The following is a 14,835-nucleotide window of genomic DNA, read 5'->3' as shown; positions in this document are numbered from 1 at the left end:
TTGCACGTTGGACATGCACCTTCGGCTCCCATTCTGAACACCGTCTATCTCATCCCTCAAAGTAAACACTCACCTTGGTTTGAGTGGCCCTTCTTATCGGTAATTTTCTTGGCCCATTCCCTAGTTACTTTTTTTTCCTGCCTCTTCACCGTCCCCACTGATCACCGTCTTTCTTCTCCTCCAGGTGACATTCCATCACTGAACATCGTTTCGATCCTCCCCAAGTAACACCCCCATATTAAACACCATCTTTTTCCTCCAGATGTGATATTAAGCCATTGTACTGTTTTTCCTCAGTTTCTTTCTACTGCTTTCTTCCTGACGCCTTTCAGTTTGGTGCCATCCCTTCATTTTTTCCTAATTCATATCAAACTTGGAATATTTGTTCAATGAGTAATACCCCTAGACAGCTTCCTCGTGTTTTAGAATCAGTCCTTTTAGCAGGTTTTATGTGGTCAGAGGCCAAACCATACAAAAGGATAGTTAGTGAAATACGCAACATGAATCCGTAGAGTTTAGCATCTTTTACGGGGAGGGGTGTATTATTAACTATGTGGAGACCATTCTGCATACCAGTGGGAATGTTGGTTATGTTTAAGTACCGTCTTTATCCTCCCCAGATGACACCCACCTTGGATGAGTGACCCTTGAGTGCGGCGAGCTTCTTGAGTGTGAGGGTGGATGTGAGGAGGATGAGATGCCCGTCAGCAGCCGCCAGTGTGCTGCCGCCAGGTGAGAAGCAGCACGCACCACACCTCCTGATGCGCACCTCGCTGAACTCGCGCAAGGCGTCGAACAGCACATGGTGAAGCCGTAACGCGTCAGTCAAACCCACCGCAACATGCAAACCTGGGGCAAGATGTGTCTGGTAAATCAAGAGTACTTATTGTGTTCTGGTGTTAAACTAAGATCCATGAACGCTCCTTATTATTTACGTTTTTATTTCCCCTTGCACTGGTACTTTTCCTATCGCAATCAGTTCTGTCTTTTCACTTGCTTCTCTCCCCATGGATGGTGAACGAGCAACCTGGTAGATCTGAAGCATTTTTCATAGGCCACAGGACTTTGGTTGCCGATTGTACACAGTCTAAACTAAGGCATACCCCACCTGTACACTCGGAATACTAAAATGTTATACCCAGCCTCACCCTCCTATACCAGCCTCGCCTCCTCCTACCTGTGGGGTGCAGGGCGAGGGAGAAGATATCCTCTGTGAAGGCGTGAGTGAGTAGGAGAGTGTGCTGCTGGTAGTTCCACACCCTCAGCGTACGGTCCGTCCCCGCTGTCACCACCATGGGCTTCCACACGCACATGGCAGCATCCATCACAGCTCCTTCATGCAGCCGCGCGTGCAGGGGTGAGAACATCAGGCTGGGGAGCTGTTGGTGATGTGGAGCGTCGTCGTGAATATTACCTTTAGTAGTAATACGAAAAGTGGTGATAAGGACGGAGAATTTCAACTCATTACCATATCTTTGTTTGTTCGGAATTTGGAATATAAGTAATGAGAGAAATGTGAAGAAAGCAATAATTATATAGTGAATGAACCCTCACTTTGGCTGCGTCGAGGCTGGGCAGAGGGTTGGAGAAGAGCTGACTAGTGTGCGTTGCGGCCACGACCGTCTTCTCGGCAGGACAGACCGACAGTGTGGTGATGGTGTGCTCTCCCCTCCCGCTCACCAGGGACGCAGGGCTGGCCTCGCACACCCGCAACACATACCGCTACAACACCCAACACACAAACTTGCACGACAGTCACCAAGCATAATTATACGACTTAAAGCTAGAGAAAGACTTTTACCACTGAGAGAGACAAATAGACACAACTATGAAACTAAAGATTGGATGCTATGTGGAGATCCTCGAAAAGATTTTGCCCGTTCCTCTTGATATGTCAGACGGTAAAGCCAGCTGCATCCGAGATAACAGGACTACAACAGGCAATAGAGAGGATTTTTTACTGCATTACCGTTTGTTTTGATTTCACAGATTATAAAATACATGAGGAAAAAAAACACTGTACAGGCTGTGGACGAGGAGACAAACTTAATAGGAGATTCAACACACGAAACTAGAAATCAATAACATGAGGTACCTTAGGAATTATTTTACCTAAGCTAAGTATGCTTCCTCACTACACAAAACACAGAAAACAAAGCTAACCGTACTCTCAACTAAGCTTTAAAATGCGAGAATTTTTTTTTTTTTTCCGCACCTACAGAAGCGCCTGTATATAGTGCCTGTCCCTCACTGCCACTCACCCATTCACCGAGTTACTGTACTTTCTTGACGAATGGGATCCAGGAGTGTTAGGGATACGAAATTCTGCACAGTGGAAAACCTTCTGGGCCAGGTTTCAGCCAGGATGTGACCTCTGAGTCCCCATCCCCCATTGTCTCACCAAAACCATTATGCACAGCTAGTTTTTTACCTAGGAACACGGATTTTGCATAAGGTACTGTAGAACTGCACTCCCGGTAGGTTATAAGCGTGGTGAGTATTCTCTGGACACTTAATAAGAGTTGACAGTTCCAAGTATTTCATTCTCATCTGCAAAGAATATACATTAATGGAAATGCAAACAGACGGTAAAAATAGTCAGTAAGGAGGCAGCCTAAAACTAAGCTGTGTGGAAAAGGACTTAACTTGGAGATTTAAGCCGTTTTTCAGCTTAACTCTCGTAGCTCAATAACAGAGAGGAAAATACAGGTCTACCCGTCTATATCCATACCACAGCACATCTTCGTGACTATAATATTCTAGCGTTAATCTGCTGCTACGGCTCATCACATAAGGGAAATTTTAGACAAGATTTAAGTGGGCAGATATATAGTAATTTTTTCCCTGGTATGAGACAGATGAGATGCCCTGCGGACGCTGTGCTGACCCACCTGGAAGTACCTGTAGTGCTCATTGATATACCCACTTGGAAGTAGTGTTCATTGATGTACCCACCTGGAAGTAGGATTGATGTACCCACCTGGAAGTAGGACTGATGTACCCACCTGGAAGTATTGTTCATTGATGTACCCACCTGGAAGTAGTGCTCATTGATGTCCTCACTCTTCTGGAACACGAACACCCTGTCCGGTCCACACGCGCACAGGAACCCTCCGCCGAACACCACCAGGGCCGTAACGCGTCTGTGTCGTGGACCGGGACCCGTGCCGCCCAAACCCACGGGCCCCGCACTGGACCCGAGCTTCTCACCCACCCTGCCACGACACAGCACTGTACCGATGGACCCGGGGATCTGTATTCTGTATTCTGTATATCAAGATGGATCCCACTAGCCTCTTCCTTGTCTACCGTCTCTGTCTCTCGTTAGTCAGTGTAACCTATGCTTGGGATGCCAGAGGGGGGGCTGTGTTTTGTTTGATGTGTGTGTGTGTGTGTGTGTGTGTGTGTGTGTGTGTGTGTGTGTGGTGTGTGTGTGTGTGTGTGAACAATATAATTCAAAGAGCTTCATCCGAGTTTAATTACACTTGGTGGAAGGGTTGAGGGTTAACCAAGGGACTGCCCTATTGTATTGAGAATAGGTCAAAGGTTAAGGTCAGAGGGCTAGGTCAGAGTCTGGACTAACACGGCTAACTTTAAACGGTGCTTATCTGATTTAGACCAAACTTGGTTGATGAGTTGGACTTGGTGGAAGGGTTGATGGTCAGCCAAAGGAATGATCTATTGTTTTTTAGAAGATTAGATCACGGGTTTTTATCCGATATATATTTAGATTTAGATTTTTTAGATTTAGATTTTTAGATTTAGATTTTTTATTTAGATTTCTTTATTCAGATTTTTTTAGATTTAGATTTTTTAGATTTAGATTTTTTTGATTCAGATTTTTTAGATTTAGATTTCTTTATTCAGATTTTTTTAGATTTAGATTTTTTTGATTCAGATTTTTTAGATTTAGATTTTTTATGTTTAGATTTTTAGATTTAGATTTTTTAGATTTAAATTTTGTGGCCACCCCAAACAGGATTGAGGCGTCTGGCAATAGATAGATTTTTTAGGTTTAGATTTTGATTTAATTTTTTTAGATTTAGATTTTTAGATTTATATTTTTTAAATTTAGATTTTTTAGATTTAGATTTAGATTTTTGATATTTACATTTTTTAGATTTAGATTTTTTATTTAGTTCAGGGTAAGGCAGGATAAAGAGATTCACTTGAACCAAACTTGGTGGAAGGGTTGAGGATCACTTTTTTTTTTTTTTTTTTTTGAGAGAGAGAGAGAGAGAGAGAGAGAGAGAGAGAGAGAGAGAGAGAGAGAGAGAGAGAGAGAGAGAGAGAAATGGGTTGAAAGTCAAGATCGCGTATATTGCACTCTCTCGGTACTCCATCCTGCCCTTGTGTTTTTATGCAAAATCGTTACAAGAAAAAAAATAAATACAAGAGAATGATAACCTAGAATATAAAACAGACTCTCATCGCAAAGAAGAATGTGTAAGAAAACCTTTTAAACTTACGTGAACGCGACACGTGGACTACGCACCTGAGCACTCATGACATTCAACTCACCTGCATCTGTCTTCACCCCACTGACAATACACCTAGATCATTTAGACTCCAGTGATGAAATAAGTATAAGTTAGCCGTTTTTATACGTCAGATCTTTCATAAACTGAATAAAATGGGTGGCAAGAATGATCCAAGAATGAAACGCAAGACGCCATCATACTACAAGGGTTAGAGAAGAATGTGTCTAGCTTTTTCGGAACCAGAGGCCTTTCCTGAGCTAAATCAATCATTCGGAGATAGTAAAATCAAGATAATGCGCCATGGTACTGAAAGGGTTACAAGCACACGTCATGAGTACAAAGCCTTCCAAAACTGCTTAAATTACAAAACTACAATATGAAATACAGGAGCTTAACGATGACGTGGCTGGTTATCATTACTTTAGGAGATTTTGTGACGCATCTTTCTCGTCACTTTGTTTTGTATGTTACACCTCCGTCACTTGATTCGATACTTTTTTTTTTTCCTTATTTTTTCTACCTACGAATTTTTTCAGTGAAGGGTAGTGGAGGGATTAATGAGACGTATATCTAACATCCCTCGTTTAAAAAAATATAATCTGTCCTGAACCGAATAAAATCGATTGGAGAAGCAGGAATAAAAGTTGAAATGTCATCAGAAAAAACGGGTAAACATCTTTCACATGATCCACGCAACCTATAACATATCTGACAATATACAGATAACATATGGGGAAATATTACGGCAAAATATGGGAAAAACAATGCTAAGGGAGCGGTGCAACAATGTCTCCTACGCCTACAAGAATACGGCTGCGTGAAGAGAGGAATGAGTGTGGTAGCGGTGAACGTAGCGTGTGGGCATCGAGTCGGGTTCTCGTATTTTACATAACTTCACAGCACTTCATCCTTTAAGATATATTTAGCATACTACACCTTAATACTGCGTGTATTTTTTGTATCTGTTAAATATCGACACAGTATGCAAGAGGAGGCGAAGTTTTGTAACAGGCGAAATGAGTTGCTGGGGAAGAGGTGTTGAGAAATTTAGGTCAGTGAGAATCCGGTCCTACATGCGACTCACGGGGGCAGGTCTGGATGTGACACCTGCAGTTCGGTCCTCAGCTCCCCCTCCTCCAGGACCAAGACCGCGCCACTCGCAGTCCCCACCAGCAGCGTGTGTTGGTCTGCCCACACCTGTAACCACACCGCACACCTGTAATCACACGCCACACCTGCAGCTATGATTCTAGTCACACTCCTCACACCTGCAATTATTTTAGTCACTCCTCACACCTGCAATTAGGATTTTAGTCACAGTCCTCACACCTGCAATTGTTTTAGTCACACTCCCCACACCTGCAATTATTCTAGTCACACTCTTCACACCTGCAATTATTCTAGTCACTCCTCACACCTGCATTTATGATTTTAGTCACACACCTCACACCTGCAATTATTTTAGTCACACTCCTCACATCTGTAATTAGGATTTTAGTCACACTCTCACACCTGTAATCAGGATTTTAGTCACTCTTCACACCTATAATTATGATTTTAGTCACACTCCTCACACCTGCAATTATTATAGTCACACTCCTCACACCTGCAATTATTTTAGTCACACTCCTCACACCTGCAATTATTTTAGTCACACTCCTCACACCTGCAATTATTATAGTCACACTCCTCACACCTGCAATTATTTTAGTCACACTCCTCACACCTGCAATTATTTTAGTCACACCCCTCACACCTGCAATCATGACCTGAACTCTCTCTCACCTGTATTCACCGTCTCTGAAAGCTGAATTGCATCGTTGGTCTGAAGCGGTAGGGGGTGGAGGACGAATATTAATTTTTCTGAATCCTAACAATGATAACCTGCTCGTGGGATTATGTTTTCGGATCTACAAATTAGTTGCGATGTATGAATGAAGGCCTTAATTGTAAAATATATCTGACTCAACACTAGCACCCGCACCGGACGAAATTCAGCTACACACACACACACACACACACACATCTGAGAGGAGGACGGCATTTTTCTCAATCCCGTATCTTTCCCAACGTTGCAGAAAACCAGCATGTGGTTGGAACTTCATATTAATCTCGTAAAGAAATCTAGTACAATGGAAATACATAACCTAAAAAAAAAAAATTGCAACAGCGACCTACTTTAATTATGCCTTGTTTATCAGAGGAGAAGTGAAGCGACATTGCAGCGAGGAGGGTAGAGTAGCTTACCTGACATTCGCAGTTGTGGTTGTGGCCGCCTTGATAGCCCCATGTCTTGAGGAGCTTGTCGTTGAGGCGGAAGAGTTTAAGGACCCGTTCCCCCACGACAGACAGCACCCCGTTGTCCTCAGGGTGATAGGTAAGGGAAGCAACAGGACCCAGGCCGGGGGTGTCACTCAGCCGTAGCACAGAAAATACCTGAGCACACACCAAGAGATATGTTACAGCAGTACTGAGAACGCCTACACACACACACACACACGCACACACGCACGCACCTGGCATTTATGTACTGTCTCAAGTGCCATTATATACACTGAAAGTAACTGGATAGTAAAATGAACATTATAATAGCGTCCTACTGTGGATATGGTGAAGAAGTGATCAGAATAGTGGCCTACTGTCCGAAAGAATGAAGCTTCGATCCCAGACTGAAATAGGAAGCTGTGTGATGAATTTTCCTTTTTACAAGACCCACCGACATACAAAAACAGCTTTTCTAACACCATTACATCAATCCTCAACAAGAAATGAGACGCCCTTCGCTCATATTTAGCAGAGTTCTTAGCCGGGAAAGAAGTCAAGAAAAATAGCAGTTTCTGGAATGTTGAGAGGAACCCACCAACCTTTCCCTTCTCCCACAGGAACAGCACCAAAGTCCAGTCTGGTGGGCCCCCCTGTGCCGCCACCATCCTCTCGTCAGGGCTGAAGGCTGCTGACACGTACCGCTGACTGGTCATCTCACCGCAACTCAGGAACCGAAGCCTCTTCCTTGCGCCTACGTCCCACACGCTCACTGCCGGGCTCTCTCCACCGCGACACACACACAGGTACTGTCTGCGGTACACAAACACAAGCTATCTGACACACACACACACACACACACACACACACACACACAGGTACTCTCTTCGTTTGTGCAGGCTAGAATTGTCTACAACTAAAGACACACACTCGCAAAATATCTGCGAGTCCTATATACACACACAAACACACTTTTAGTCGCACTCTGCAGTTACACGCAACAAGATCCAGTTTGGTATGCTGATAGGGGAGAGTCTACAGGGCAACATACACAAGAGGGGAGACTCACAAGATTAGATTTCTGTGACTTTACTCCTTGTGTTTCCAGATGCGTATTTTCCTCCTCAAAGAAGCAAATTATTATATCGTAAAGTTCTGTGGTTGTAAAAAGACTCAATCGCTGTTAGGCCTCTGCATGACAATAAATGTCCTGAGTTCATAAATTCGTGCAGTCTCCCTGATACCGTTTTCTCTCCGATATCGTTTTCTCGGCATTACATTTTGTTTACCACGCTCAATTACTCTCTTCTACGTTACCTATATACTGGTATTTTAAAACTAATATAATCTGCATATAACTATCATACAATAAAAATATCCTCAACGTGCCCTAACCCAGTGAACATCCCGTCATGATGAGAATACAGGATTTGAACTGAAGTATTTATTGTTGTGATTTGGAGTTCCCTTTAACAATTCAAATTTTCTACAACTTTTCGTATAAAATGATATGTAAGATATTCTCTCTCTCACCCACCTCTTTGACGAGATGGCCATGGCGGTGGGCGTGGCCTCCTCCGCGATGCTGACGAAGGACTGGAGACAGAGTAGCCAAGTCAGCCATAGTGTAGCCAGATACATAAGACTGAATTGAATTGATATATATAAGTTACAGTATATATTATAAAATACATAGGCATTCGTAAGATGTATTACATAGAGGAGTAAGGAGTAGTTTCAGAGTCGTAAAAGAATATAGTAAACATAAACAGTACCAGCCCTGGCCGAAGGTGATGACACAGCATAGCCGTATCAACAGGTCGGTGAGTGATGGCCACAACAACCCTCCACCACCACCACACCTACCACACTCTCTCTCCACTACACTCTCTCATCGTTTCAAATCTTCCCTTTCTTTTGTTGTACATATGTTTTAAACACATTCTTCACTGGTACACAACAGCGTTTTTCTTACACTGGCTTGAAGCGGTACATTTGTTCAGTTTTACCAGCTTTTAGCAATATCCTAGCATTTTTGGCATTGACTATAGCAATCCTTACAGAAATTATGATATTCCCTGCAGTTATGTTGTATTTCCCGGCAATATTGTAGCACTGTTTAAACTTTGCCTCAAATTGCCATCTCTTCATATTGAGTTTAACAGTAAATTAACACAACAATATTATGGAAAAGACCTAGAGCCGTTGTATTGACTTTTTCTGCACGAGTTACATGACAAAAGCTGAAATAGGACGAAAATGTGGGCCAAGTTAAGGTGAATGAGCCATAGCAAATTTAGCTACTTCTTAACGATGTTATAATAATGTTAGCATATTCCTTGGCGTATTTTTTTTTTTAGTTCTGTGCTAAAGATTATCACTAATCTTTAAAAGCAAGTATAAGGAGATGAATGGATCTGGTTCTGCATATATACTGGATGTGGTTTTGCATTTGGGGGGAGGGCAGCGAAATGGCAGGGGTCAGGGCGACATGGCGACGATTTGTTTGTGGCACCCCTTACGGAAGGTGTCTGGCTAGATAGATAGATAAATTTTTACCGTATCTACCTGCTCGTGGGAGGTGGTGTTGTGCATCACCAGGAAGGCCCCGGCAGGGTAGGCCACGGTGTCAGAATCCACATGCACCACACACCCTGCCACCTCACCACGCACCCCAAACACGTACTCTGCCTCCACACCCACGCCCATGCTGCCTGTGGAGAGAGAGAGAGAGAGAGAGAGAGAGAGAGAGAGAGAGAGAGGAGGGGGGGGGTAAAAATTGTATTATACCTGAAAAAAGTTATACACACCTATGCATTGTTTATTGGGATGATGCACACATTTCCACATATGGATCTAATTTTCCAACTGAACACTTCACGGCACTGAAATAGGAGGAGGAGGAGGAGGAGGAGGAAAAACAAGAAGAGGTAGCAGAGAGGGGAAACAAACTGTAATTAACGATGGAAATGAAGAAAAAAAAGTCCTAACCTCTGGACGAAAATTCAGAACTTAGAGAGGCACATAATAGGTCCAGGAATTACAGCAGACTCCAAAGTATCTTGCGTAATTAAAGAAAAATGAAGTTATACATGAAAGTTATATTTTAAATGGAGACACTGATCGGTATGTTTAAAATTCTGTTGCATGATAGTGCTTTACGTACGCGAGGCAAAATATGAATGACATCAATACCGAAAACAACAACAACGATGATGATGATGATGATGATATACAGTACGAAGTTCATCTGGAGGAGTGGTAACAACTAAACCGTGTAATTACTCAATATATCACTTTTCTCAAGATCGTACCTTCCCCCAAACATGAAAATTTTGACATGCCCCTTAAAAGATTCAGCAGATGTCAACTGCCTCATGGACAACGGCAATCTGTTATACAACCTAGGGGCCATAAGGAAAGCGCAAGTTCTGAGAAAGATGGCTGATGAATGACTCTTTCCTCCTCAAGATACAGTACATAACATTCACTTCGCAACACAGTACCTGGGAGTGGCAACCAAAGGTTGGAATATCCAGCAAGATAATTCGGTTCTCCAAACATAAACTTGAAAGTCATAATACAAAGCTTAAATTCTATTCTACCTTTCATGGCAGGCAGTGCCACTTCGAACATTTGCTACATACCAGCAACTACTGAGCAAAACTCTTCCTCATATCTACGAGAATTGTGAAGCATGGATCTCTAAATTTATATAATAATACTGTGAGTAGATTAATAATGTATATTTTCACAGTCTTTAAACAGAGCACAGTTATCCCTTACTTTTTGTCAGTAAATAAAACACTGTCACTTAAAGCCGTATTTTCTTTGGTTAAGGAGGCTCCCTAACACTTCCTTGATCGGCGATGTTTATTACACCTTACTATTCCCTTATATCCTATTCATACTATTTTGATACTGACAGTGACTGCCCTCATAACACACAAGATGTTATTAACGCACCAAATATAAAAATAAACAGGCAGGGAGGTGCTAGAAAGCCTCCTAAGCTGACGAGAGTGCGTCCTTAGGCGTCAGGAGAGATTCTGGTGTCGTCACAAGAGGGTACAAACAGACTATGATACTAGAGTAATTTGACACCCGTAGCACGTAATAGTAATGTGAGGGGATAACAAACTAGAATTTAATCTCATCAATCCGTCATTTGTAGTTTCTTCTTGGAAATGCCTGCTAATCTTATCCATTTAAGGAGACCCCCAAAATACTGAAAGGGCTCACGAAGGCAACATCTCCCAGTTCGATAGGTCTCTTAGCCGGTTCACACGAGCAAAATCGCGGCCGTTTTTTGCCGGAATTTGCTTCCCGGTAGAAATTCCGGCCGCTTTTTTTCGCTGGTATGGAGAGACCGACATGTCGGTCTTTTTTTGCCGGAATCGGGGGAAAGAAGCCGGGCTGCTTTAAAAGGAAGCACCGAATAAGGCAAAGCGCTGGAAACGAAGACGAATACGATATCTGGTTTACACTACTACCACAAGTAATCTCACTTTGCGTACATTCCAGTTTGGGTGTATCTGATATGAACATGAGTATAAAAGTATGATTATTTAAGTATAAGTTAAAGGTAATGAGTTATAGGTAAAGGAGTCTTGTACATGATTTATGCTTAAGAAAATTTATGCATACGGCCCCTGAAGCCCCCGGAAAGCTGAGTGGCAGTAAAGGCCTATTCACAGGAGCTAAATCGCGGCCGTGAGGGCTCATCTTGAAGTTGGAAAAGTGCAAGGGCTGCACACGACACCTACTGCGAGTACGGTGGTCCATCTTTGTAAACACTGTTGCCGCGTTCCTGCCTTTGCAGTCCCCGTACGTGTGAACACCTTTCCGGGAGAAATGCCGAAAATCAGCATTTTTTCCCCGCAAATCGGCGGAAAAAACGGCCGCGATTCAGCTCGTGTGAACCGACAAACGCCTCTGACAGTAACAAACAGATTTAAAAAACACGACATCGGGATCTAAAGGTGCTCCAAAACAATCAATACATACCTCTGATCCTCTAATTCGAATATATTAATATAACTGCTGCTTGTTTTGCGTGACTAAAAATATGGGTGTTACAGCTGCCGTCTCTACTCTCTCCCGCCAGTAGCGTCCCGGGTTGTCATAGCAACAGCACGTCAGAGAAAATGGACAGAAATATTGCTTTTTAGGGTAAACTCTCCTTTTGACGACTTAGATTTACATATATACTGACTATAGGTTCAATGCCCTGTCGTGCCGAAGATTTGTTATCGCTGAAAAGGCAAGGGAAAAGAACACTGTAGAATCTCTCTCTCTCTCTCTTAGCAAAATTAAATCTGAACTGAGAGGAATTGGATCGTATTTCTCTCTCTCTCTCTCTCTCTCTCTCTCTCTCTGAAGAACAGTTATATACAAGGGAATGTTCTGCACCTGTCATCCTTGCCCTTCAAGCAAAATAATAATAATAATAATAATAATAATTACTCATATCACTAACATCATTATCGAGAGTCCATATTTTGCTCTAAAATTTTGCCCCTGTATACTATTTCAGATTATTTCTTATTGCATTATCTACTGCAATTCTGTATTATATACTTAGATTTTAACTAAAATATCTTTATATCTACTGTGGTATACTGTTTAATCTAAGTTATGCTATCTTCAAGCTATCGTTAGGGGTGGCTTTTGCACCAGAGAAGACGTCAGCATTGTTGAGAACCTTCAGTGCCCCGTCAGCACTCTTCCCACGCCCTGCAGTGACGCTTGGATCAGTTCAGTTTTAGCCAGGGTGTGGGGGTAGGAAGATGTACTTCTCTGGCACAAATACTTCAACCAGTCTTTATTTAACTCCGTAACACTGAGACAACACATAGTGCTGATACAAGGCTATAATACAATTGTGCTAAGAGATTATATTCCTGGGAGAGGGAAGGGAGTAGTTACAATTGAAATACCCGCAAGGCAACACGGACTGACTCATCGCGCCTGCTACGAGGAGGAACGTGTGGACATCGACGGACATCATAGAATTATTCACACGAAAATCTTCCTTGATTAAATGTCAGGTCTGGTCTGGCGTGCCTGGTACATAAACTGACGGCAGCGATACTCCTGTGTTCTTCATTGGAATTTATCTCCGTGCCTGTATCAACTGGTATAATTCCGCTTGGTCTACTTGTGTGGTAACGGGTCTGGTATTCACATCCCTCCTCATTCCTACCCCACTTATCTCCCTTGGCTCGGTGGTATCCATAATTTTAATGAGTCTCTTATGATTCATTTACCACCCATATATCACATATCACCAACACCATCGCTGGCACCCATATATCACATATCACCAACACCATCGCTGGAGGTCAGCGGGGTCAGAGCTGAGTCAGCGCGTCGTGGCATCTTTTACAAAACGTTTCAGCCGCGGCCAACAACTCGGCGGCGCGACGACATTTAAGAAGATTCTCGGCTAGCAGCTGGGAGCACTCAGCGCACGGCTGGAGTGAGCGATATTCAGGAATCTTCTCAACAACAGGGAGTGTTGCGGGCGGATTCACAACCCTTCTCAACGCCTACGGGAGAGGCCACTCGCCTTCCTACCAGCTTGGTTCATCGCCTCATCCATATTCTGCGACTCTTCTTAAAGGGCGTGCGAGGGAGCGTGGATCTTCTATCTTCAATCAAGTCCCGTAGAGTTAGTTAGTGTAGCTCATAAAAGGAGGTAAGTTTGGTGGAACACAAGTGTACTGAAGTGTTAGTTTTTTTCACCTTACATGTGAGTGTGAGATTTATGTGTATATAACTATATAATTCAAATCATATTTGTATTTCATATACAGTATACATGTTTATTGTTAGTTTGTGAGTTACGCAGGCGAGTCGTTCTAGCAAGTTACCCTGCAACTCTCGTTTTCTTCAGTGAGCCGGGTGCAGCGATTCTCTATGATAGGGATATTGGGGAGACTGATGAATTCCCAGAACATTTATTTACACCTATGGTCAAGAAGGGTTTAACTCTCTCTCTCTCTCTCTCACCAAGTTCTACACGTAGTGGCACAGTATACAACCTCTTAACTGCACAACATAGCATCATGTCTCTGTCCAGCAGCGCAAATTCCTCTTCTTCAGGTACACAGCAGTCTCAACAGTCTCTCAATTTGCGTGGATTAACTGTACTTGTAGATAATGTTCCAACACGCATTTGGGATGGGACTGATCCAACGTGGAATGTGTATGTATTTGTGCGCCAGATGAAAGACGAAATAGGTAGAAGGGAGTTTGCAACAGAGAATGATAAGGTAAAATTTATACGTGGGAGAATTTCACAGACCACAGACACTCCGGCCGGTGTTCTCATGGGAGATGATTTTTACTGTACCTGTGATAATGCCGACGCGTTCCTTGCTGAACTTGTGGCAGATATGGGGTCTGTGTCGTTCGCTGGGGGTGATGTTATGGCCTTGCTTGGGGCTCTGCATGATACCCACATGAAGGCAGCTTCGATGGACTTTAGACTGGCTGCTTGTTTTGCCCAGAATGTCAGACTTTCCTTGGAGGTGGCTTTTGCCAATTCAAGGTGGCTGAATGACAACAAGGATAGCCTCCCCAAGGATAATTTCTTGTCCCTTCTGTCTTTTGGCTGTTACTTTCAGGTGTTAACACCAAAACAACAACGCATTGCAAAGCAACTGGAGTTCAAACCAAAACAGACGATCCACGACTTCAACAGACAACTGCGTATGAAGCTGCAGTCGGAACCTGAAGAATTTCCTGTTGCGTCAGCCAGTTCTACCCAAGGACAGCGACATGCAGACAAACCAAAAGGGGACAAAAAGGCAGCGGTGGGACCTATGTCATTCCCTAGGGGCGATGTTATGGCCTTGCTTAGGGCTCTGCATGATGCCCACATGATGGCAGCTTCGATGGACTTCAGACTGGCTGCTTGTTTTGCTCAGAATGTCAGAGTATCCTTGGAGGTGGCCTTTGCTAAGTCAAGGTGGCTGAATGACAACAAGGATAGCCTTCCCATGGATAATTTCTTGTCCCTTCTGTCTTTTGGCTGTTACTTTCAGGTGTTAACACCAAAAGAACAATGCACTGCAATGCAATTGGA

The 14,835-nt window shown here is 43.2% G+C and overlaps 1 protein-coding gene across 1 annotated transcript in view; it reads right to left on the bottom strand.

Moving 5' to 3' along the window:
* tous (testes of unusual size) overlaps positions 1 to 9,452 on the bottom strand; it is a 31,806-nt gene extending 22,354 nt beyond the window's left edge. The window contains exons 1-9 of the mRNA XM_080277704.1: positions 9,312 to 9,452; positions 8,281 to 8,339; positions 7,346 to 7,556; positions 6,729 to 6,917; positions 5,566 to 5,678; positions 3,035 to 3,215; positions 1,555 to 1,722; positions 1,178 to 1,379; positions 632 to 849 (exon numbers count right to left, since the gene is read on the bottom strand). Coding sequence (XP_080133830.1) covers positions 632 to 849; positions 1,178 to 1,379; positions 1,555 to 1,722; positions 3,035 to 3,215; positions 5,566 to 5,678; positions 6,729 to 6,917; positions 7,346 to 7,556; positions 8,281 to 8,339; positions 9,312 to 9,452 — 1,482 coding nt within the window. The remainder of the gene's footprint in view (positions 1 to 631; positions 850 to 1,177; positions 1,380 to 1,554; positions 1,723 to 3,034; positions 3,216 to 5,565; positions 5,679 to 6,728; positions 6,918 to 7,345; positions 7,557 to 8,280; positions 8,340 to 9,311) is intronic.
* Between the last annotated feature and the right edge of the window lie 5,383 nt (positions 9,453 to 14,835).

The sequence above is a fragment of the Coenobita brevimanus genome, chromosome 71 (genome assembly GCF_032717465.1).
Source record: "Coenobita brevimanus isolate Jiangsu-jjx chromosome 71, ASM3271746v2, whole genome shotgun sequence".
NCBI classification, from domain to species: Eukaryota; Metazoa; Arthropoda; class Malacostraca; order Decapoda; family Coenobitidae; genus Coenobita; species Coenobita brevimanus.
Note: the sequence above shows the minus strand (reverse complement) of the source record. Positions and strands in the feature narration are given on the sequence as shown.